At 42.4% G+C, this 24,233-nt stretch overlaps 2 protein-coding genes across 4 annotated transcripts in view; one reads left to right on the plus strand and one right to left on the minus strand.

Annotated features, from left to right (window-relative positions):
- Positions 1 to 144: 144 nt before the first annotated feature.
- tmem245 (transmembrane protein 245) lies at positions 145 to 12,718 on the plus strand. Of its 3 annotated transcripts, none has more exons than XM_008432619.2 (18): positions 145 to 841; positions 2,021 to 2,138; positions 2,577 to 2,672; positions 3,205 to 3,312; positions 3,816 to 3,995; positions 4,082 to 4,251; positions 6,136 to 6,159; positions 8,360 to 8,464; positions 8,552 to 8,634; positions 8,733 to 8,823; positions 8,912 to 9,010; positions 9,087 to 9,218; positions 9,510 to 9,632; positions 10,232 to 10,377; positions 10,454 to 10,554; positions 10,640 to 10,814; positions 11,322 to 11,516; positions 11,638 to 12,718. In XM_008432619.2, exons 1-18 carry the CDS (start codon positions 146 to 148, stop codon positions 11,690 to 11,692), a joined length of 2,697 nt encoding a protein of 898 aa, XP_008430841.2. In that variant the 5' UTR covers position 145; the 3' UTR covers positions 11,693 to 12,718. The 3 variants fall into 3 exon arrangements, with proteins under 3 accessions (XP_008430841.2, XP_008430843.2, XP_017164997.2); XM_008432621.2 differs by having other exon boundaries at positions 3,819 to 3,995; XM_017309508.2 differs by lacking the exon at positions 6,136 to 6,159 and having other exon boundaries at positions 146 to 841.
- A 2,935-nt stretch (positions 12,719 to 15,653) lies between these two features.
- galnt1 (UDP-N-acetyl-alpha-D-galactosamine:polypeptide N-acetylgalactosaminyltransferase 1) overlaps positions 15,654 to 24,233 on the minus strand; it is a 58,401-nt gene continuing 49,821 nt past the window's right edge. The window contains exons 11-14 of the mRNA XM_081597647.1: positions 22,040 to 22,179; positions 21,847 to 21,945; positions 20,036 to 20,170; positions 15,654 to 18,940 (exon numbers count right to left, since the gene is read on the minus strand). Of these exons, the coding sequence (XP_081453773.1) occupies positions 18,794 to 18,940; positions 20,036 to 20,170; positions 21,847 to 21,945; positions 22,040 to 22,179 (521 nt within the window). The 3' untranslated portion in view covers positions 15,654 to 18,793. The remainder of the gene's footprint in view (positions 18,941 to 20,035; positions 20,171 to 21,846; positions 21,946 to 22,039; positions 22,180 to 24,233) is intronic.

The raw sequence follows: 24,233 nt of genomic DNA on the forward strand, positions 1-24,233 counted from the left end.
TTAATTTCTTCTGATGTGGAAAACTGTTTTGTTTTTGTGTGTCTGCTAAAATAGTTCTTTAGATAAACAGACAAAGAACGATAACAAAAAAATTATGAGGAAATACTGAAGATTCCAGGGCATGTTTCACTTTCCTACATTTCCCATGTTTCCCTGGAACAGTCGCTATTTCTACGTCATATGTTTTCCTCCGTCACGCGGCAGAGCCGTTGGAAGGACTACCCGGAGCAGCAGCGCTGTCATGGCAGATGAAGAGGAGTCGGCGCCGGAGCCCGCCGCTGTCTCTCCCCCGGGCAGCCCTCACAGGGGCCGGCCTCTCTCCGTCTCTTTCTCCGAGAGCGTCCAGCCGGCCGTCGGGATGATGAGCCAACTGCTGTCCCAGCCGTCCTCCCTGAAGTTCGACAAAAACATCAAGCAGGCCTTCTACAACACCGGGGCGATGATCTTCGTGGCTATCTGCTGCGGGGCGGCTGTCCTGGTGTACTTCATCCTGGAGGCCTTCCTCCGCCCACTGCTCTGGGCAGTGCTCTGCGGCACCTTCCTCCACCCTTTCAAGCACTCCCTGGCTCGGCTCGGCCGCTCGTGGCTCAGCGGCCTGCAGGACACCGGGACGCCCATCGTCGTGGGGACCCTGCTGGTCCCGGTGTGGTGCGTCAACTACGGGGTGGAGGAAATGGGCAAGCTGGTACTAAAGAGGCTGACGGTGCTGCTGGTGATCGGGGCGGGGGCGCCGCTGGCTTACTTCCTCTACCTCTTCTGGAGTGTCATCGGCATGCAGGTGATCCTCGGACATGTCTGCTGGGTCATCGGGGTGCTGCTGGACTGCTTCCACGTTGTGTGGGTGAGTTAATGCGCAGAGTCATCGGAGCAGTTCCTCCCGTCACGGTTCAGACAGAAAGCCTGTTGTCAGTCAGGGTGAACAAGTTCAGCTTCATCAGCTGAGCTCAAACTATGCCAAGAAATTCAAGTTTCTCCTCCAACTTGGTCAAAAACAGTGAACAAACACTTTATTATTACTTTATTAATCCCAGAGGATAGTTATAATGGGCAGAAATATAAAACAGTTATGTACAGCATCTTAGTTTTATATCAGAAAAAATACAAAAAGGGCCATAAGTTACTATTTGGGTACATTTAATTATAAAATATTCGCACTGAAAAATAAACATGTGATTTTTAAAAGTGTATTTGTTTTAGTGAGATTCTTAAAACATGGTACCCTTGAGCAAAAATACAACCGAATTACTGTAATTAGTGTACTAAAACGTTTTTACCATAATCTAAGTGCTTTTATGTAAAGTCGGAACAAATTGACTTTCTTACTCCTGTTAAGATAAAAGATTGCATATTACAATGTGACAGTTAACTTTTCTGCTAATATTTCAGTAGAGAAAACACGAAGATGTGGAAATAGTAACTAAATGAAGTAATATATTGGTTTTAGCTTCTTCTGTGCTGTGCTCTTTTAATTTACCTGGCCCTGCTTAGTACAATAACACACATATAAGCTTTTAGCATTTAGTTCATACGTAATACTGTAAGTAAAAGGTTTTAGATCAGCCTCACTTCAGACTTAATGACCATCATAAATTACATAAAATATGACTCAATTAAGCTCAGATCAGAAAGTAGGTTTCTTGGAAAACATGATTTAATTTTCTTGCTGCCTGATCTAATTTTCTGTATTTTCAGTGTCTAATTGATCAAAAATCTTATTATTCCAAACCTGCCCTAAAGAATAAACCCTGCATCCCCACAAACAAATCCAAATTAGATTAAATGTTCCTTAGGCTCTGTGGTGAGTTTGAATATGTCTGCTCATGGATAGAAAGTGGAACACCGGTGCTGCGAAAAAGTATTTATAGCAACAAACTTTGATAGATATGTTTAAGTTTATATAGAGAAAATCTATTAAGGCTAATAACTAGATGGAATAATAGAACTTGAAGCCTTATAGTGAACTTAAGGGAGGCAAGAAATCTCAAAATGTCTTGTTTGTTTTATTGTTGTGCTCCTTTAGGTGTGCAGTGTCGTGTTTGGCTACTTGCTGGCCGTCTGTCTCAAGTGGAGTCCCCAGACTGAGTGCTACCTGAGGGCCCTGGCGCTTCCCGTCTGGGCTATTCTGCTCTTCTACATCGGTGAGTCTGGACCTGCTCAGGCACATTTTCACATTTTTTCCACAGACTGCCTCTTTTTCCCTCTGCGGTTTGGCGGTATGAGGGGAGTTGAATCTCCCATATCTCACCCGAGTGCAAGAGGCGTAAGAGAATGTCTTGTCCCCACACGTCCCCTGGACTGAGCACGTGCGGAGTCGCATAGTAAGATGAGGAAGTCTGGCTGTATTTTTAGCACACTTCTAAGGTTAGAAAGCACCGCTGACCTTCAAGTGAGAAATATTAAAAGAGACTACAAGCTTTCCAGAAGTGGTAGCAACATTATTGTAGTGTTGCCAGCTCAAACAGAGCAAAACAACTGCCTGAAAACTCACATTTTTTAAAATCAAACTTATGACTGAAACATGGTTCTCTGTGTTTTGATACATCGTCATCACTCACATTTCTCCTGTCTGATTTCAGTGTCTCTGACCGGGTCGTGGAGGGTGCCGATATTTATGGTGGTGGTGGCGCTCCTCATTGTGGGCTCCCTGGAGAAACCCCCTGTTCCAGGAAAAGGTAAAGTCGTATGTGCTCAAATATACTTCCAAATATGGCAAACAAGAGGAAGGAAGTCATTTAAATACAGAAAACCGTCTGAGAAAAATGTGTTGATTTGATGATTATCAGAGATAAGTCAGGGCGTTCTTCACTTTCTGTCTTTTCAACTCACATACACTTCTTCTTCTTCTTTAGTGATAACAGTACTATTAACTATTACAGAAATAAATGTGTTCTTGAAAAACATGCAGATGCTCACTTGGAAAGAATCGTTTTGACTAGCTTTGTGACAGTGAAAAGGTCTCGTACTAAAATAACTCGGTATGAATTTGTCCTCCCGGTTTGTCAAGCACAGCCAGACCTCAGATTACGTTACAGCAGCTAGATACTTGGCCCACAGCGAGGTTTTGTGAAAGCAAACGAAAGGAGGCAGTTTGGACAATTGACCTCAGTGACGATGTAAAATCCTATTAAAAAACTGCACCGAAAATATTCACAGCTTGGTTTTCAGTGATCTCTGCCTGTGCTTGTTCCTTTTCTCGCTCCACAGGAGAGCTGCCGGGACAGATGCTCTCTCTGGCTGCCAACACGATTTTCATGGCCATTTCCTGCAGCAACCTGCAGCCAAAAGCAGAGTCCAGTGAGGCTTCCAGCACAGGTGGGGAAGCTCCTCTCCATCCTCTTGGGCTGGAGTTGAAAAACTGGTAGCATTGGGAATGATTCATTGTAGTTAGAGGAAGTACAGGAACTCCTTACAACTGTAAGATGTACTCCGTTACTTAAATAATTGTTTACAAAAGCGCCCAAGTTGTTTTATCACCTAAACTTGCTTTAAATAGTGCTTTGTTTATTAATTTTTAATAATAATTAGGTAACCATAGAAGGAAATTAGTTGCCTCTGATTTTATTTAGTGGCATCAGAGTAAAATTGGCTGGAAACTTTTCTCGCTTTATTTTTCTTCCACCTACCCATCATGCACTTCTCTTTGCTGGTTTCTCACATAAAATCACATTAACATAATCTGTACGTTTGTGGTTTTTACATGGGAAAAAAAATACAGTGAAGACTCGACATTGTACTTGTGTGTTTTCTTTTTACTTTTTTTTTTTTTAATTAGTTTTTTTCTCCCTTCCTTCCTCTCCACGACGGGGTGCCATCAGTAGGTCCCTTGCCCCTCACGCCGGGCTTCCCTGGCCCCCTAAAGTCCAGCCTCCAGCTGAAAGAAAAAAGCAGTCGGAAATCCAGCGACATCTACTTCATCTTGCTGGTCTGGGCCATCGTGCTGGTCCAGATGTGGCTCAACTTCTGGATCCTCCAGCTGCTGCCCATCCCTGTGGCTGGTAACACGTAGACCGCTCTCATCTGCCATCACTTTCACATGAAAAGATCCCCCGTAGTTACGTATTTTGCTACTCTGTTGCTTCAGTTTGGGTGTTGAAGAAGCTGATGGTCCGCTTTGGTGTGAAGAGCTTCGCAGAGCAGACTCTGAGCTTGTGGTGGGCCGTGTTGGAGAAGTTCGTACGGGAGCGCGAAGAGGCCTTGTTGCCTGGACCAATCAAAGGCCTCGCTCAGTTCCTGCTGCGCAGTGACACCAAGGTAATGCATTCTGGTGGTATGTAGTTACTTTGTATTCTGTATTTTATTTTCGCACTACCTGAAATTATCACAAAGTGAAACGTTATATTGCACCGGCACACATTTTGATTTTTCAAACTGTTTAGTGGTCACTTTATCCACAGAAGGTCTTCAGTGGTTAATAAATCAAAAATATGCTGGGTATCTGTGAAAACAGTTGCCCATTTAACCCTCGTTCTTAGATTGGAGCCTTATCACGGGCCTCTTAAAAGTTTAACAAAGCAAGTACGTAAGAAACTCACAATAGGCATGTTTAATACGTTAGATATTGTCCATAACTGCATTCTGGTTTCTAATTGGTTTCAGAGTTAAACACCTCAAAACATATGAGCCTAATGCAATGCTTTTTTTCTTTCTTTCTAGAATTGGCACATTTTGTAGACTGTAAACGACCAGTTCATATTTGTAGAAGTCTAAAATCTGTTGATTCACATTAAACAGAACACAGAGCATTTTAAATTACTTTTAGAATTAGAAAACTGTAGTAGGAATTTTCAAGCATTAATTGTCCTGTGCATGCTTAAAGACTTTTCAGTTTTAAGAAACAGCAAAGTTTTAGACTACATTTCATCAGTTTTACACCTTCACAAATGACATCGATGACACTGTGGTATCTGTTTCTCTTGACAACAGATATTTAGTCTAAACAGATGTCTCTTCAATACAACCTTTTGTTTCCATGCATCAATCAGACTCGACACACAGAGCTACAGTCTGCTGCAAAGTAACATGCTGCTCCTGCTGGCAATGTTTCCTTGCTGTTCAGTTTCCTCAATTGCTGGGCTAATGTTAGCATAGCATGCTTCCTCTCTTTTTTGTGGTAGAACTTGTTAATTCAGCTGGCAATACGCTAATGGGGTTCTAGGTAATGGTGTAGGGACAAAATGTGTTTATTGTGAGTTTACTTTCCTACCTCAACAGCTACATGCTTTGCTTTGAACTTTCATGAATTTGTTGACTAGCGTTTCAGCTCATTTTTGCAAAGCATGTGATAGTTTTGCAAAACATGCACTCAAAAATAGATCGTGATTTGAAAACCCAATCAAGCAAATTGAAGCCACATGAGTTTCCGTAGTCAATGAGTTGAGTTTAGTAAGGGAACTCTGATCCAGTCAAATAAGGACATCCCGAAAAATAGACTTGAGCTTTATTTTTATGAGTCCAGTCGTAACTGAAGACTGAAAAACCTGGGTTACGACCACTGATACTCATCTTTAATGCAGCCAGTTTCATTGTCAGGCTGTACAAGCGAGTTTACCTTGATTGAAACCTTTATAGATAACTTCACACTCAGTGTTGCCTTGTAGCTACTGATTTGCTATTAAGGCTCAGTTTCAGACTCTCATCAGAGTTATTTCCAGCAGCCGCTGGTGTGCAAAGTTTTAATTCACAGACTGTGGATGAACCAGCCAGCGCCAACTGGAGGAGACGGTGAAGTTAGACCTAAGAATAAGAGCTGAATGGGGAGCAAAGTTTGGCAGAATGCTGATTAAATGACCAGAAACGGTTTAAGTTGAGATCGTCACGCTTGCTGGTTGTTTTCTTTGCACTGTCGGATTGTATTACCGGTAATGTTTGGTGTCTCCTACAGCATTAGAACGAACACTGTAGACGTTTTATCACAGATCACTTTTGGATGCGGCTGTGTGTTTGCACCCGACCCTCTGTGTACAGCCTTTTATGAGATCCTGCCTGCTGCAGTGTGTCCACTCACTGCTTGTACCCAAACAGAGGATGTCTTCTTGTCTTAGGGGTGGGGGTTCAGGGGGGGGGGGCATGAGGCGACTGTTGCACATATCTCTCCAATAACAATCTTCCCAATGTCTCTTTGTCTCCTCCCCCAAGCTCTGGCATTGGCTTAACAAGCAGGTAATAAGTGCTTGTGTGTGAGAGTAAAGAATTAACCTCCGTCTTCATGTTGGTGTGTGTGAAGGAGTGAACACACCTGTTAGCTGCTCGGACTGGCTTCTTTTTTTTATCCTGCTCCATCCACTGTCATCTCCCTCTCATCTTTGTTTGATACATCGCTGCTTTCCTGCTTCCTGTGTTTTTTTTTTTTGTTTTTTTTTTTTGCAGGGAGCTGCAGTGGGGAGGTGGAGGTGGTACTTGTTGCCCCCCCCTCCCCTCATATCCTCCCCGCCCCCTTTCCACCATCTGTATCTTCCCTGCTTTGATCCAGCTGGCAGATTTGTTTTGAGAGACTGTGTGAGCTGCATGGAGACATGGCTGATGTAAAGAGGGAGGAGAGGGGTGTTTTTGATCTGCGGGTTCAGAAAGATGATGTTTTAATCATTATGAAGCTTCACTCTGAGAAGCTCTGTGAGAGTTTAAGCTTTAAAGCGCATGCAGTAAATTGTGTGATGGTCAAAAGCTCCTGTTACCATCCGAATAAATTCATTTTGTAACGGAGATAATAACTTTTACTCAAGACATGACTGCCTATCTGAAACATAGAGCTGTTTCAGATCATTTTGTTTGAGGCAGACGAAGATTAAGATTGATTGATTGATTGTTAACTGGAATGTACAGACTCAAAATAGGGAATTTGCTGAAAGGCCAACTTGCTCAGAGCAGTAATTAGGCAAAAACTGTATAAGAATATATACATTTTGCATTTAAGATACAACAAAAAAACACCTTAATCTGTGAATCTGTTACCCAGAATCCCTGTAGTGTAAGTTTTAGATTCAGATTCTGTAAAAGAAAAAAGCAATCACATGTTAGCTCCTTTTCTATCCAGTTATTCACCAGTTTATCTAAAAATAGTCAACAGATTAACTGTTTTGATGTTTATTGATATTTTACGTAGGTTTTTTTTCTGCCCTGAATGAAAATGTTTGTAAATTGTTCAATGTGTGAATATGCTACTGCAATAAACTAATAATTTATCTCTACCAGAGAAGCTTCGAAATATGTGAAAGGTGCTGTAAATACTCTTGTTTCTGTATCAATTCTTCAGTTGATTCAAGTTAAGCGTCAGTTTCTTCTAACAGGAACACAACTTGCTTAAAACTGTGATCTAATTTAAACCGTTAGTGGCTTTATGTATTCTGAGTCAGACATCTACTAAGAGTCTGTTTCTCTGAATATAGTATCACTACTGTAGCACTTTAAATTTGCACTAGATTTATAAGCGATTAGAAGAAATTTATATCATTAGGAACTTAATTTACTGCTTTAATCCTTTTTCATATGTGGTGAGTTTGTCCTTTTTGTAATAAAAATTGGTTATTGGGTTTAATTCACCTCAGTTTGCCAGATAAAGGTTTACACCTAAGGTGTCTCTAAATTTGCAGCTGTAGTGCAGCAGCTCCTGTACTGACCGCTGCATCATTAACCGTTCATGTAACATCAATGCACTGATGCGTCAGGACATCTAACAGCTTCCTCCACTCATTTGCTGTGGACTTCAATAAGTTTAATGCTTTCTGAGAGGAAATGTGATCATCAAAGGAAACACCTGAGAAACCTGAGTTTAAAACCCCACAAATCTGGAAAATAAATGAACCCTTGTTTCTGAAGTAATTTTTATTTATTTTTTTACACGCGTGCTGTGTGGGGTGTAAAATGGAGAGACCGACAGCTTCAAGATAAAGAGTTGTTAGATTTGGATCTGAGAGTCTAATGGGGTAATCGAACAAAAACAAAACGTTAAAATATAGTTTTTTGTCCTGAGTGATCTCATTACAGGATCTCTCCACAGTTGGGGACGTTTCCATAAGATCTTCATGATTCTGGGCTAAAGTCACAGCTATTTACTAACTCCTGAATCAGATTAAAAGTACGATCCATTTGATTTAGTCCTTCCCGGCTGGAATAACACACAGCTGATAAAACGTGGTTGAACCAACTGTTTTTTAAAACAGAAATCAGCTGAATCTGAAGATTGTAACTTGAGTTTAAGAGCATGAATTTTATGTTTCCAGACCTGCACACTGCAGGTTTAATAAATCGGCCACCTTTTACCTTTGGGTTTAAAATCTGAAATGGGGAAGACGCAGGTTTCTCCATGTGTCTGGTCACTGTGGTGTTGAACTCTGCTACAGTATCTTCTCTGTCTCCTTGCCAGATGATCGTGTGGCTGGAGCGATCGCTGGACAAAATCATCAGCATCTTCATCATCTTCCTCCTGGTCACAGGAACTCTGCTCATGGCTCTTCTGCTCACTGTTATGGTCAGTTTTTGTTCTGTATTTAACTTTCACACGTATCACGTCCAAACGTCTCCCTGGATACCAAAGCAGCTTCATCTTACGCCTTAGGTTCATCACGAAAGCGCTCACATCGTCGAAGTTGCCAGTAACCTCATCAACGAGACTCTTTCCAACCATCCAGAATGGGCCAAGTAAGGCATTTTTTAATCCTCTATCTTTGCTTTTTTTTTATAAAAACAATTTCTACATTTAATGATTGTTTTTTTCGTTCTTATGTTTCCTCCTCTAGTTTGCTTCCAGAAGCTCGTGTCGTGCAGAAGGCTCTGAATTCAGCTGCTACTAATGTTTATCAGCATGGGAGAGAATGGATAACACAGAAGGTTAGAAGGTTTGGTTTATGCTAAATGTAGAAAAAAAAGAAAAAAAAAAGGTCTGACAGGCTCAAGACAACTTTCGCTTTGCGTTTAGCTTCAAAAGATGTTGGGGGATAAGGTGAACAACACAGCGATGATCGAGAAGCAGGTGTTGGAGCTTTGGGATCGACTTTACCACTCCTGGTTCGTGAAGGTGTGTGACACCAGCCGCCTGTTAGTCTGCATGTTTTCGATTCGTATGTGGAAATATCATCCGCTCGTTGCTGCAGAACGTGACCCACAGCGGGCGGCACCGCGTGCAGAAGAACATGCCTCACAGACAGAACAGTTGGCTGGGGGACATCCTGGACTGGAAGGACATCGCCTCTTTCCTGCAGGAAAACATCGAGACGCTGCTGTCTGTAAGACCAGAATTTGTATGAATTTACAGATTTATAATGTATTCAGATTAAACACAGCCTCCTCCTGCAGGAATTTGTCTCAAGACGTTTGACGCATTTTCAACGTGCATCTATAAACCTAAAAAAAAAAAATGAAACAACGGATGAGCATGTAGAAGAACACTCTTTAAAATACCTGGACATTTAAAAAGGAAACTTGATCCGTACAGCTCTAATTTAACAGAGACTATTTGGAAATCCGGTTTCCCTCTGGATGTTGGTGTTTACCTTCTTCTTCTTGTTGTTCTGTAGATCCTGGAGTCTCTGTGGGTGGTGATGAGCCGGAACGTCGGCCTCCTCTTCTCCACCACCACCACCCTCTTCACCGTGTTGTTTCACAGCGGCACGGCGCTGCTCAACTTTGCGCTGAGTCTGGTATGAATCACTGGGTGAACCAGCTCAAAAACACTCAGGGGAGCTTTTCCTCCTTTGATCTGCTGCCGGTGTTGGGCTGATGAAAGATGTTCCCTCATTGGAAGCATCTCAGCTCACACCTTCCCTCGATAACTAGACTTATTCCGACATAATCCGAAAGATTTACACACTGCAAAAACACAAAATCTTACAAAGTGCTATTGGTCTAGTTTCTAGTTCAAATGCGTTAGCATGTTTGAAATAAGACAAAACTTAAAAGTAACTTTTTAGCAACATATAGGGGCTTGTTTTAAGTCAATAATTCCTTGATATCAGTGGAAAAAAAAATACTAGTTCCAATGGTGGATTATTTCATTTAGAACATGGGAAAATATGTTATTGTAAGTGAAATAATCTGCCAATGAAACTAGTATTACTTCCATCAATATTAAGGTACTAAGTGTACTAAGATATTTGTATCATAAACTAACCCAAAAATGCTAATTTAAATATTTCTTTGGTCTATTTAATAGATAATAAGTTAGTTTTTGCAGTGTTGGCCCCATTAGCAGGTTTTTATTCAGCTCCGGTGCTGATGTGTGGCCTCTGCTGCCATGCAGGTGATTTTCCTCACCACTCTGTTCTACCTGCTGAGCTCCAGCGGCGAATACTACAAACCCGTCAAATGGGTCATCAACCTGACGCCGCTCTCGCAGCCCGGACCCTCCTCCAACATCATCGGCCAGTCCGTAGAAGAGGCCATCAGGTTTGCGTCGCGGCTACGAATAATAATGAAACACGAAAGACCTTCCTTCACGTGACGGTCGATGTTTGCGTTACAGAGGGGTGTTCGACGCCTCCTTAAAAATGGCGGGCTTCTACGGCCTCTACACCTGGCTCACTCACACCATCTTCGGCATCAACATCGTCTTCATTCCCTCCGGTGAGTCCGTGTGTTTGCAGCAGATTGCGGTGTTGTTATTGCCAAACGCTCAGTGCTGAGTGGCTCTTTCGTTGCCGGCCCGCAGCTCTGGCCGCCATCTTGGGTGCCGTGCCTTTCCTGGGGACGTACTGGGCGGCGGTGCCAGCTGTGTGCGACCTGTGGCTGGCTCAGGGCGAAGGCGTCAAGGCCGCGCTGCTGCTCATCTGCCATCTGCTCCCGACGTATTTCGTGGACACGGCCATCTATTCGGATATTTCGGGGTATGTTCGCATGCACGGCTCTGAAAAAACAACAACCTGATAAACAAATCCAGATCTGGAACTTTATGGCTTTAAAATGCAAATATTGCAGCAGGTGTTTAACAAAGTTTTTTTTAATTTGAATGGGACTTTCCTAATTAAATAAAGGTCAAACTAAAAATGTATTTGTTTACATTTTTACATAAACTGCTGCTTGAGAGAGTCCTAAAAAATAGTGTCTTGCAGAAAAGTGTTGACACGCTTCAGTTTATTTACATTTGGTCACGTTGCATATTTAGGTATGTAAATTAACCTAAACATAAGAATAGTTGTCCTCTTCCTGGGTTTAAAGGTTTGTTCGAAAACATTAATGAACAAACAGCATTTGAAGACCAGGGAGAGCAGACAGACAGAGGAAAAACAAAACTAAACAAAAACAGACATTCATTCTCCAAATTGTTCAAAATGAATTACAACCTGCTTAAGTACATTATACATTTTTATAATGTATAATGTTCCTTTTCTCAGGGGCGGCCATCCGTACCTCACAGGCCTGGCGGTCGCAGGTGGAGCGTACTATCTTGGCCTGGAGGGGGCGATAATCGGCCCCATCCTGCTCTGCATCCTGGTGGTGGCAGCAAACATCTACAGCGCCATGCTGATGAGTCCCAGCTCCGCACTCCCCACACCAGTCCAGCCAAACTGGCCCACACACCCCATGAGGTACACACACACACACACACACACGCACACACACACACACACCCACACACACACACACCTACAGCTGATTAAACCATCCCAATTTAACCGGTTCTTCATTCATTGTCCTCTCGTCTTGAAGGACCTTTGCAGAATCCACTCCCTCCGTGCTGAAGACGACCTCTGACTCAAAGTGAGGGTGTGTATCCCCTGCAGAACGTCACACGGGTCAGGGACTCGCTTCCCGCCTGGCAGGCTCCAGAAGCTCGACCCGGACCAAGACGAAGGAGAGGAGGAGGTGCTGCGATTGCCAGCGCTGTCCTAGAGCGTCCCAGAGCCAGCAGACATCCTGATCCCAAACCCGGAGCAACGCCAGCACTCTGCGTTTCCGATGAGAAGCCAATTTCCATCATCTTTCAGAACTCGGTGCCTAATTTATTTTGTAATATTGAACAAACAAAAAAAAAAACTAAAATCTTACGGTGGTTCCTTGTAAGATGATATATTTTGTCTCCAAAGCCCCAGATTGGCTTTGTTTTGCTGCTGTGGCTGCGCAGCGTTTTGAACTCCCTACCTCTTCTCTCAGGGAGTCTGAAGGTCCAACCAGGACCAAGAAAATGAGCTTTGATGGTTTATTTCCTTCTTAATTTAACGAGCTACTCAAGTTCCAGTGATTCTAGCTGTACTTTATTGATAGCAGAGCTGTAACAGGACCCGGCTCAGTCTGCTGCGTTTAGTTTAATCATCTCCAGTGACTAGAGGTCCTATTTTCAGACACTGTACATCACAGAAATGTAGGTTGTTTTTTAACACTTTATTTATTTATTGAAGCTTAATGTTTTCAGCACATGCATGACCAAGCTTTAACCCTAAACCTGAGGCACGGTTACCTCATCCTCCACCACTTCCACACACTCTGCTAGGTTTCGGCAACTCTTGTCAGGTTTTGTATTTCAAACACTTTACTGAGAATTTCAGCACTTTAAAAAAAAAAAAAAAGTTGTTTACATCATTAGAGGCTTCAATAAGCAGGCAGTGTTGTGTTTGTACAGTGAGGTTAAACATTGATCATTCAGCTACTGTGTTAGCTATGTGAGGGAGGGAAGGAGTTGGACTAAAACTAACGGGCACAGAGTTTAACTCAAATACTGTGTTTGTTTCTTTGCTACCGTTGCTGTGTTTTTTATTAATTACATGCACTGAATAAACAGAATCTAAACCAATTTAAATTTAAACACAAAGTGTCATTTTCTTTTTCAAAATGGAACCCTGTTCTATAAAACCTTAAGTCAAATTGGTTTAAAAATTGTCATCAATTTTGAAACCTTTCCCACGGATTTTCAACTGTATTTAGGTCTGGACTTTGATTAGGCCATTCTGACTGACTAATGTAATTTGAGCTAAGCTAAGCTATCATCTTATCAGAGCTTGCCAGTGTTAAAGAAAAGCACCCCCACAGCATTATGCAGCCACTATTATGTTTCATTCTGGGCATGGTTGGCTCCTTCCTACCTGAGCTGTGAATCTCTGCAGCTCCTCCATGCTGAACCGCTTTGATCAATATTCTCCCTCCCCTGCATTTCAGCAGACCTCTGCTTTTAACTTTTTTTTAATTTGTAAAGAAAAAGTGTGCAAATTGACTTAAATCATTAAAAATATGTTAAAGAACTGAGCACAAAGTTTCAAACCCATTCAGAAAGAAAGTTCAAAACATTTAAACTATTTGAACAATAAGAGGAGCAGAGCTGAAACAATGCAAGTCTCCACGGGATTTCAATGCGGACTTTGATTAGGCCATTCCAATACATTTGATCTGAACAACTATTTGTCTATTCAGTTAAACTCTGACCTTCTTCCTTGTTTCAGCTCAAGAAGCACATCCCCATGGCATGATGCTGCCATCACTGCGCTGCGTGGTTTGTTTGCAGTGTCACGTTTTCACCACCCAGTTTTTTAATCACACTTGAGCTCCTTCTTCCACATGTTTGCTGGATCTTCTACATTGTAACAAACTTTAAAAGAGCCGATTCTCTGATTGATGTTCAGTTTATCAGATCTGATGGTTTAAGTGGGCGGCCATTTCCTGGTAGGTTTGCAAACCCTTTACTTGTGACTTGTTTTTCTAAAAGTGGCAGCTTGTCATCGCAGACCACAATTCTGACTTCTCAAGACATTTCGTTAGAGTTGATCAGAAGCTGTAAAGCACGTGACCAACCCAACTCTTTTTTTTTTTTTTCTTAGACGACCAGAGTCTGAACTTCCCTCTGTGTTTGAGGGAGCTGAGTCAGACTGTGTCATCTGTTCTGCAAAGGCTTTACAGATTGTCGATGCGTCAGCGCAGCTCCAGACAGATGGACAGAATAAATATCAAATCTGTGAAATGCTCCAACAGAGGCTGCTGCTGAAGTCACACATCCTTCCAGAAGAAAAACAAAATAGCCGGATGATTTACTCACTGCTGTCCCTGTCCTCGTAAAATTAATTAAGATTTGCTGTAAATGTTTAAATGAAGTGGGGAAATTATATAAAGCAGCATCCTGATGATCTCTGAGCCTCCTGAAGGGAACCACAGAGTCAGATGGGGCCTGGGTGAGCGACTGAGATCTTTAAAGCAAGGAGGGAAAGGGGCAGAAAGCTGTACCATGTCTTTACTTCAGTTCTGACTTCCTGTTTCATACCAACCTTCATCATCCCAGGAGGTAACTTTTATTTTGCTTCTAATTTGTAGTAGGTATATTTAAGTACATTTCTGAACCGATTCTAATGAGTTTATGTGATTCAAGTACAACGAAGTTGAGATTTAAGACCTGGAAGCCTCTGATTTTTTTTTTTTTTCTTCTTCTTCGGCAGACTGTTGTCATGTTCTCATGTGTCATGATCTGATATCCTCTTATCTCCAGTTGAAAATAAGTAGTAAAAAAGTGTTGAAATAGTCAACAAGTGTTTCCAAATACATGAACAAATAAGGAGACCGAAAGCATCTGAACTGAGAAGCTAGTTTCCAACAACACAAATCAACAACATCTGAAGGCCTCGACTCAAAGTAAACAAATTCACCCGGCTGCTCTGATCAAACTTTGGTATTCTGACTTTTCTCAAGAGTTTCCCCTCCAGGAAACGCAGCTACGAGGCATTTCTGCGCATCGTTCTGCTGAAGTCTGTGGCACAAAACCAGATCACAGATCTAAATCTCTTCAGTAGCAGAGTCATTAGTTTCATTTGCTCTTAGAGAGCCGGCGCTTCCTGTTTGCTTTCACTTAATGGTGGTGCCGAGCTGGAGCGGTGTAAATGTGTCATGCATGCATCCACCAGATGCTGCCTGGAAATAAACGCACAAGCATCGACACGTTTCGCAGGCCGCAGCGCTAAAAGCTGTTGTCTAATATGTCTTCCTGATGGCTCTCGTTGGACCCAAATCCTTTCAGATGAATAATTCATGAGGAGTTTGAATAATCCACTCTGCATCAAACGCTCAAGTCTGCGGCCCGGCTTCCTCTCCCTCTTCCCCCCCTTTCACACTGGACCTTCATGTTTATTAATAGGGCGGAGAACAGTCCCATCAGACTTCTCGGGTTTCAGCGCAAGCTCATTTCTCATGCGGCCGCTCGTTTCTCACTGTGGCGGAGATGAGAGATTTGTCTAGTCAACGTGCAAAAAAGGCTTACAGCGGCGGCCATGTTTCACACCGTCTGACCATGTAATTCTCAGGTTTTATTACGGCACTCTTTCAGTCACAAGGTAACTAAAGAGTAGCTGATCAAAGGAGTGCCTGATGAACGCTCCAGTAATATCCTGACACAACACTAAATGATGGAGGAAATTATGAGAGAAACGAGACCTGGGTCAAAGTGTTAATCCAGAAATTTAAAGGGGCAAGTTGTTGTTTACTAAATAAAAATGGCCAAGCATGGGTCATTCCTGCAGAGAACTGAAACTTGGAAAAATGAGCCAAATACAATACAAGGCTTTGGGAACTAATAAAGCAGGCAAATATTATGCTTAGAAAAAGTCAAATATCCAGAAAGAATCAGGAAAAATGTGTGGCTGCAGAGCACTTGGCTGGAAAACCATTTATTTAAACATCAGTTGGACTTTATGTATGTATTTCAGCTTACATCTGTAACAGTGACTCTATTGATTCAAGAAAAGCCCAATAAGTTTCACTTGTGCACCCAATTCTTGTTTTTCGGGTTTGGCGACCTTTATTCTGTCAGTTGCCAGAGACGACAGGTTACAGAGAGAGAACAGGAAGACGCACAGCGGACAGCCTGAGATGATCATCACAACCTGGAAGAGTAAAATGAATCATTAAACCCAAACGTTTAATCTGACATTCCTGCTGTTAATGACGACACGTTTCTGACTGGAGCTGCAGATTTTGGCATAAGTGGGAGAAAAGAGTTGGCAGAGATGAACTGCGATTATTGGGAAAAATAAATGCAAATGCAAAAAATCAACACACTCCTCGAGTTCTTCTGTAAACCTTTTCACCTTTATTTTCTACATTTGGATCAGCTCAGTGTGGAAGCCTGGACATGTCAGTTCTTTTTAACCCCGCTCTCTCTTCCCTGCCCCCCCGCCCTCTCCCACATGGGAACAAATGATACACTCCCTCGGTCTCACTATCAAAAACATCGTCACAGTCACTCGCTCAGATATGAAAGTCCAGTCGATGGCCTCCTCTCTCTCTCTCTCTCTCTGCCGTGTAAACCCTTCCTCCACTGGAGGAAGCTGAAATGTTTCAAACCTTTACAAAACGACTCCAGCTCTGACGTACAGCAGCAGGAGTGACAACACAACAAAAACAACAACAAAAAAAACACAGTATGATGGTTGAAATGATAATGACATGGTTCAGTTCTCTGAAATATGAACGTAGAAATACTGCCGGTAAACTTGCAAAAGAAAGAAAAAAAAAAAGACATGATTATGAATTCAGATATATCATCTGCTCCTTCTCGTCGCTCCACTCTCATCTTCTCACCGCTTAATTTTCCTAAAACACCAAGTAAACGCTGCTGATGAATCCTAACGGCAGCTGCAGAAATGAATACGCGCACACGAGACGTGCTGATCCTCGATCAGCTGTATGGGTTCTTCCAAAAACAAAAACAAAAATCACGTTTGACCTAGTAAACATGGAGCTGACAAACCGGGAGAAGAGCTGAAGAGAAGCACATTCACACCCGCACAGATGCATCCAACACACTCCGCGGCAGAACAGAGGCTCTCGGAGTGTATTTTCCGAAAAAGGTCGATGGGGCGAAAAGCGTTTGCGTCTCAGCAAACGAGATTCACCAATAAATAGTCGATTTATTTCAGTAACTCAAACTTTGTTGCACACAGTGATTCTTACTTTTTATTTTAACGATTACGGTGTCCAGCTAATGAAACCCCCCCGCCCCCCAAAAAAAATTCAGCTTCCCAAAAGATTTAAATATTACGTCAAACCAACAACAACAACAACACAGGGAAGATCGCTGACTGGATTGTTGTCTAGCAGAGCGACGCTGACAGCCTCCATGTGGATATGCCACAAAAGCTCATTGCTACAACCAAGCTGGCTGTTCAGAGATATGTATCCAAACATATAAATGGAAAGTTTAGTGGAAGGAAAAAAGTGTCAGAAAGACGAGGATAATCTCTGAGGTGTGGACCAAAGCCCTCTTCTCAGATTAAATAAAAGTTTGGATTTCATTTAGGAATCAGGTTCCCGGAGTGATGAGAATAAAAGTTGCTCCTTTGGGAAGTTTCCCCAGTCAGCAGTGATTTGGGAATCTACTGTCGTCTGCTGGTGTTAGTCCATTATTCCAAGTCTAAAGTCAGCACAGCTGTCTCTTAGAGCCCATCATGCTTCCCATTGAAAAGCTTTACTTCATTTACCAGCAGGACATGTTCATAAACAATCTGTGGAGAGTTATTAAGAGGATGAGAAACACCAACGTAGGCGAGATGAGAGCTGCCAGCCTGTTGCAGCCTCCGTGCTACGCTGCAAACGTTCTGCTGCAAAAATCTGCTTTTTTTGGTTCAACATAATATTTTAATTTCCAGAGACTTTGGGGTTTTATTAGCTGTAAGCCTGAAGTATCAAAAATAATATTTGATTTAAATCAACATGGTAAAGGAATCTACGCTAACGTAGTTTTGTTTTTAAAACTGAATTAGTGAAATATGTTTGATGATATTCTTATTTACTGCGATGCACCTGTATGAACTGCCTTTAGGAGAGAGCGTGTGGCGTTGTAGTGTTTCGTAGGAGAGTTTCAGACGGTTAAACACTACGGTAGGCAGAAGGTATCAGATAAATATTAAGTAGCTTGTTGATGTGTTTTTTCGCGAGTGCGTTGGCTGTACGTTGAACATCCTTAAAGAAAAACTAAAAATTACTGAAACGGTAGAAACAGACAAGGCATGTAAAAACCGGACATAGAAATCTGAAGATATCACAAACATATTTCTATATCTCTACATTTCTGCTGTTGGCAGACGTCGGGTTGAGTTTTCTCTCTCTTTTTTTTTTTTGTTTATATTACGTTCCCTCCCTCCTCAGCTTGGATGCTTCAGTCTATAAGATGAGATACCGAGACGCAACACCAGAGGGGGACATACACTGCTGCAAGACTGCAGGGAGGGGCTTTGACACGTCCACACGCACAAGACGTAATCTCTCTCTCACACACACACACACACACACACACGCAGTCAAACATGCATCCTTCTTCATAAGAGTTCACGTTCAATGTCCGTTATAAAATTAAATAAAAAACAAACAAACAGGAACTTAAGGAAAATAAAAATAAAATGTTCAGGCCGCCCCCTTCTAAAAGCATACATTCATCTCGGGTCAAACAGAAGATAAGTGCACGCACACACACACACACACAGACACACACGCACACACGCACACACACACTGATCGCAGGCAGTCAGTAAACGTTAAGTGATGAGCTGAGGGGAAGCTGTGTGCAGAACCTCCACTCCACGGTTCTAGAGCCAGTCACTCTTAAAATCTCTTCTTAAAAAAAAAACAAAAACAAAACAAATGTAAAACAACAGATATGGTCTCTTAGAGGGAGTCTCTACAGTCCTCTCTGTTCGCTCTGAGGAAGCTTAAAGACTCTCCGTCCTCTGGTCTCTGGCAGAGGTAGTACCGTCCCATCCGTCCTCCTGAATCCCCTCCGGGGAAGTCTCTGTCCTCGTGCCCGAGTTGAATAAAACATGCCCGCTCGTCTGACCGGTCGCTCTGGGCCGCTGTGTGTGTGTGTGGGAGTGTACGCCTGGGAGTGTGCGGAGTGCGGTCAGAAGACCTCGGGTAGTGTGACGTTGCGCAGCAGCCACTGTTGGGAGCGCGAGTGTGTGCAGTCTCTGACACTGGGCACCTGGCTGTCCTCCTCGCTGGCCTTGTCCAGGCACTGGTTGCTGTTGACGTGGACCAGAGTCAGCTTCTGCACAGACAGAGGGCGGTAGAGGAGCACATGTGATCCAGCTACAGAATAATTAAATTTTTTTTAAAATTAGGGACGCAAACAATTAATTGACTTGTGACTGATTGTCGATTAATGGCTTATTGGGTTAAAGTTTGTTCCAGTCGATTAACTAATAACATCCGCTTAGACCTCGTTTTAGTATTGTAGTTTGGCTGCCATCCAGAAGAGGCGCTGCAGGTGATTCCCAACCAGAGCTATTGATACAGAAATAAAAATGGCGGAGCCATTACCAGAACGGGAAAGAGAAATGGTCCAGAGTTCAGTGTGGGACTAAAAACGACCTCTATGGGATTCTGAAATATGAATACTCAACAAACTCCTTAAAGTGAAACTAACCCTCAAATAAACTGTGTCTAAACAGGTTATTTCAGGTTCTATCTTTACGTTTCTGTGCGAGTCTTCACGCAATTAGTTCAGTTCAGCATTATTTTGCTTAAAAGTTGCAAATGAGCGCTTCTTTTGCTCTGATTCCCCCTTGATGGAAAAAAACATGATGCTAATAAACAGGACTGATATTGATGGCGAGTTAATGAGAACTTGGTGGAAAGTTCTGATATTTCTACAAGAACAAACACAGGCTGTACTTCTGCATGGGCGTCTCTGTTAATGGGGAATTAAGTGTTTCACAAGTTTCATCTTTTATTTTTATGTTCAGCAACATAAGAGGCTCATGTTTGCTAGATGAGCCATATTTTATCAATATGTCTAAATTTAATGTTAAAAAAACATTTTCTGTTTATTCCGTCAGTATTTACTACAGCTGACAAAATGTTAACATTTCATTATGTTCCCCCCACCCCGCAATTCAGCGTATTAAGACGATCGATTCATTTAACACAAGAAAACTCTCAGGTTTTTAAGAAAACTGACACGCTAGTCAATCAATAAGATCTACCAGCTTTAGATTGATTGTCTTCATTAATCAAAAACTTGCATCCTGAGTTTGAATCCGCAAAATTAAGTGCATAAATCTTAATCTGAATGTTGCACAGCATCCAAATTCCAGTCTCTCAGTCAAGTTGAGCAACGTGTCAGAAATCCCTCCCCACTCACCACAGGATCGTATTCCCACAGCTGGTTGCCTTTAAGGTGATGACACTTGAGCATCATGACGGGTCCGTTCAGTTTGGAGACGTCTAAACACAAGTCATCTGTCCGGATCTCCTTGTTGGCTGTGTAGGAGAAAACCTGCGGGTCACACACACACACACGCACACCGGTGTTTTAAGGAGCTTATTTTAAGCTCATTTACGGGTTCAGCACCACAGTTTGAGCTCATAGGGTTAAACAGGAAACATCAGGTTTACTGTGACATCATGCAAGCATCTGTCTGATTTTAGCTTTAGTTTCATTGATGTTTCACTCCTAACGGCTCTCGGCTCAGAACGTCCTGAAGAAGCTTCAGGAAGATCGGACGCAGTCCTGGAGCTTACAGGAGTCATTTCACGTGAAATAACTCAAATTTCTGCTCTATAAATCACGCTGCTGTTTTATAGAGCAAGAGTCACAAATAAAGCCTAGCAAAAGCCTTCATACCTGTTGAACTTGTTCACATCAACAACCAGTAACAGCGGTCAGTCTGCTTTGCGTCATTGTCCATTTGAACGAGCCCAAGCTTTAACGTCCTGCCTGATGTTGCTTCGATATTTACAGATAATGTTCTTTCCTCATTGTGTCATCTATTTTATAAAAGGCACCAGTTCGTCCTGTTGAAAAACAGCCCCACAACATGATACCGTCACCACCGTACTTCACAGATGGGACGGCGTTTCCAGGCTTGCATCAGAGCCTCTTGTCTCCGCCGTGTTCCTACAAAGATGAAAGTCTTTGTTTCTGTGTGCATTTGCAAACTGCAATCTATCTTTTTACTGTTTCTTTTGGAGTAATGGCTTCTACCTCGTTGAGTGTCCCCTTCGGTCCCTGTCGGTACAGGACATGTTTCACTGTGGTTAATGACATTGCCTCACCAGTTCCAGCAGCGTCTTCACAATGTCTTTGGCTTTTCTTCTGGGATTGATTTGCACATTTTGGACCAAAGCACGTTAATCTCTGGGACACAGAACCTGTCTCCTTCCTAAGCTGAGTGATGGTTGGACATTCCCTATCGTGTTTATAGCTAAGTACTGTATGATTCTTTGGAAAGGTTAACGCAGCACCTTAAAGTATCTTTAAGTATTTTACTGAGGCTGAACTGGACTTGTGAAACTCCACAATTCTCTTCCTGATATTTTGGCTGATTTTTCCGACTTTCCCATGATGTTACACAAGGAAGCAGTGTGTACAACATACGGCTGTTTATGTCAAATACATAAACAGATGTGCCTCCAATTAATTAAAATGTGTCTGGAAACTTCTGATAGGTTAACTAAGACATGGCATCATCATCTAGGCTTTCCCTCATTGTTTAATGGAACAGCAATTATTTTGCTGAACGCAAACTTCTGAGTTTTAAGACATCAACAGATAAATCACGGACGTATACTCTCATTACTGTGGCAATTAGCAAATAGAAATTATTTTAATGATTCCAACAGAAGTTTAGTCTAATTTAACTTCAGACAATGAGGAAAAAAATGCTGTTTGTATCTTTCTTTTGGTTGTATGTAAACTTCTGGTTTCAACTGCACCTCACAGACAAACACAAAGTTTGTTGTCATGAAGCAGAAGCGGAAGAACACGGAGTCGGTATTTAACAGAACCACCCGTTGCCACAGTTACAGCTGCAAGATGCTGCGGGATCTTCAGTCTGGTAATTATGTTGTTAATAATCGCTGCAAAATGTTTCTGGTTTCCATAATAAACCTTGTACACATTTATTTTCAGGACATTTTGTTTTTTGCTGCAGCAGGAACGGCTTAACTCACCTGGTTGCCTCCCATGCCGTGGCAGTTGAAAATGCCAACCTTCTCATTTTCCTTGCGGGCCATGTTGTCCAGGCACTGGTTGGTCTCCACGTTACGGATCTGAGGCAAACCCACACAGATCAAAGTGAGGATCGGTTACTAAAGCAGTGTGGACAGTGGCGCGGTCTGTGTGCGCGCGTGTGGGTGAGCGTACCTCTCCCAGCGAGTAATAGTGCCGGGGGATCTGGGAGTCAGGGTAGACGTTCTCCAAATACCAGCTGAAGGGTTTACACTGGAGCTTTTGTCTCAGAGCAGAGCGAGTTGAGATGTCACCGTAGTCCACCTTGGTCACGCCTGGAGACGCAAACACAGACACCCACGCATTAACGTGGAGAACTGCCTGAAGGCGGTCAAGACTGCTGAAATGTTACTTTGCATGAAAAGTTTTGCTTGTAAACAAAAACACATGATGTGTTCCTAATAAATCTCGTCAGCCAAGCACAGTTAAATGCAGTCATGAATTTTGCTAACTCCATAGACTGAGCACACAATCCCCACAGTGAAACATGGTGGTGGCAGCATCATGAACCACGAAGCTGAAGATGGATGTGGCTAAATACAGAGCTACAGAACTTAAGGCTGGACAATGATCAAAAATATAGGCCTGAAGTGGCAATGGAATGGTTTACATCAAATCACATTCATGTGTAACTGAACGGTCCAGTCAAAGTCCAGACCTAAATCCATTTGAGAATCCGAAGAAAAGCTTTTAATAAAGGTTCGAAGACGCTCCCAATTAAATCTGACTGAGTTTGTGCTATTAGGCATAAGGAAGTGACAAAAACGTCAGACTCCAGATCTGCAAAGCTGGTAGAAACATTCTCCTAAAAACTTGCAGAAAAAGCAGGTTTGAAAAGAACTGAATTAGTCGGCAGATTAAAAATGCACGACGCGCTTTTTCGATTTCCCCGTCTTAATAATTTTTTTTAACCCAGATAATTCTTCTCTTCCCTTCATGTCACATTTATGCATAATGTTGTGTTATTTGTCCCATAAAAACCCAAAGAAACACAAGCGGGTTTGCGGCTGTGACAAATGTGAATATGTTTATGAGTCACTGTGTTTTAGCAGGCATTCAGCAAAAGTCCTGTGTGTTTAAGCAAGAAATTTAGTAATCAAAATAATGAGAAACCTTTTTACCATAATTTTTTATGTTTAATGTCACGTCAAAAGCAACAACATTCAACACCTGGTTTCCAGCATTCCTGCTTTTCATGACTTTATTTGGACGAGTGAGAGTGACGGGAGTCCTGGCGCCTCCGGCGAGGTGTAATCCATGAGGTCAGAGCTTTCTTTCTTTATTCTGTCATGTTTCCATGACAGCATGGATTAGTCTGACAGACCTGCCATGTTTGCGTAAGAAAACATAAGCAACAGAAAAAGAAATACAGAAGTGCGTTTGCGGAGGGTGTAAAAGCGGAGATGTAGTAATGAAAAGCAATGCATCTACAGCACCTCGTGCCGCCTCAGAATTACAGAGGAAGACGTTCTTTATTAAGTTTTCTGAGCACAAATCTTTTGGCAAATGTCTGCTGTCCACTAAGGTAAGTGCAAGCAGTTCAGAATTCATGCCACGATGAAACTATGCAAATATCAGATGACCTGGGGAGAACGCTCTTCCCTTGAAGTGATTGGCTGCGTTCCTTTCTGCAGGTCTCTCTGTCAGTCAGGCGGATGGACGAGCCTAAGCTCCCGTCCATCCCTCGGGATATCAGGACTTCCTTAACTTCAGCTCCTCTCTTCCACATTTCCCTCCTGTCTCGCTTGTTAAAATACTGGTACATTAATAATCAGTAATAAAATATTAACAGTCCAATGAGCCTTTTCACTGTTGACCGTAAAGCTGTCGGCTGACCGCAGGAACAGCTTCCTGTGGTTCTCGGCAGCATTCCATGCCAGCTGACGCTGGAAATCCATCCTCGGGTTTGTTTCCCAGCCGCCGTGCCAATCAGGAAGAGGAAATGTTTTTGTTTCTGTTTGCATATCTGTGCGTGTGTGTGTGTGTAAGAGTGTGTGTGCTTGGTAAGTTTTTAACCAAGTGCATTTAACAAAAATGCAATCAAAGATGCACGTGTGTCATTACTTGTTATTTTAATGAGCCTGGGTTTCCACAGATGGCATCGTGTAGTTCAGAGCTAAAATCTGGAGAGTTACCAGGCTGCTGGGCCGGTTCAAAGGTCTGAGCCAACGGCGGTGATGTAATGTTCTTGCTTTGCATTAAACATGATTTTTTTTAGACATAAAGCATACAAACCCCCATCTCCTTAAAACACAATCTGAAATAAATCTAATAGCCTCTGTAGTAGAGGTGGGTAACCAGTACATTATTGCCAACAATATTGTATTAT

This window comes from Poecilia reticulata, chromosome 16 (genome assembly GCF_904066995.2).
Source record: "Poecilia reticulata chromosome 16, P_reticulata-male-v2, whole genome shotgun sequence".
In the NCBI taxonomy this organism is placed as follows: domain Eukaryota; kingdom Metazoa; phylum Chordata; class Actinopteri; order Cyprinodontiformes; family Poeciliidae; genus Poecilia; species Poecilia reticulata.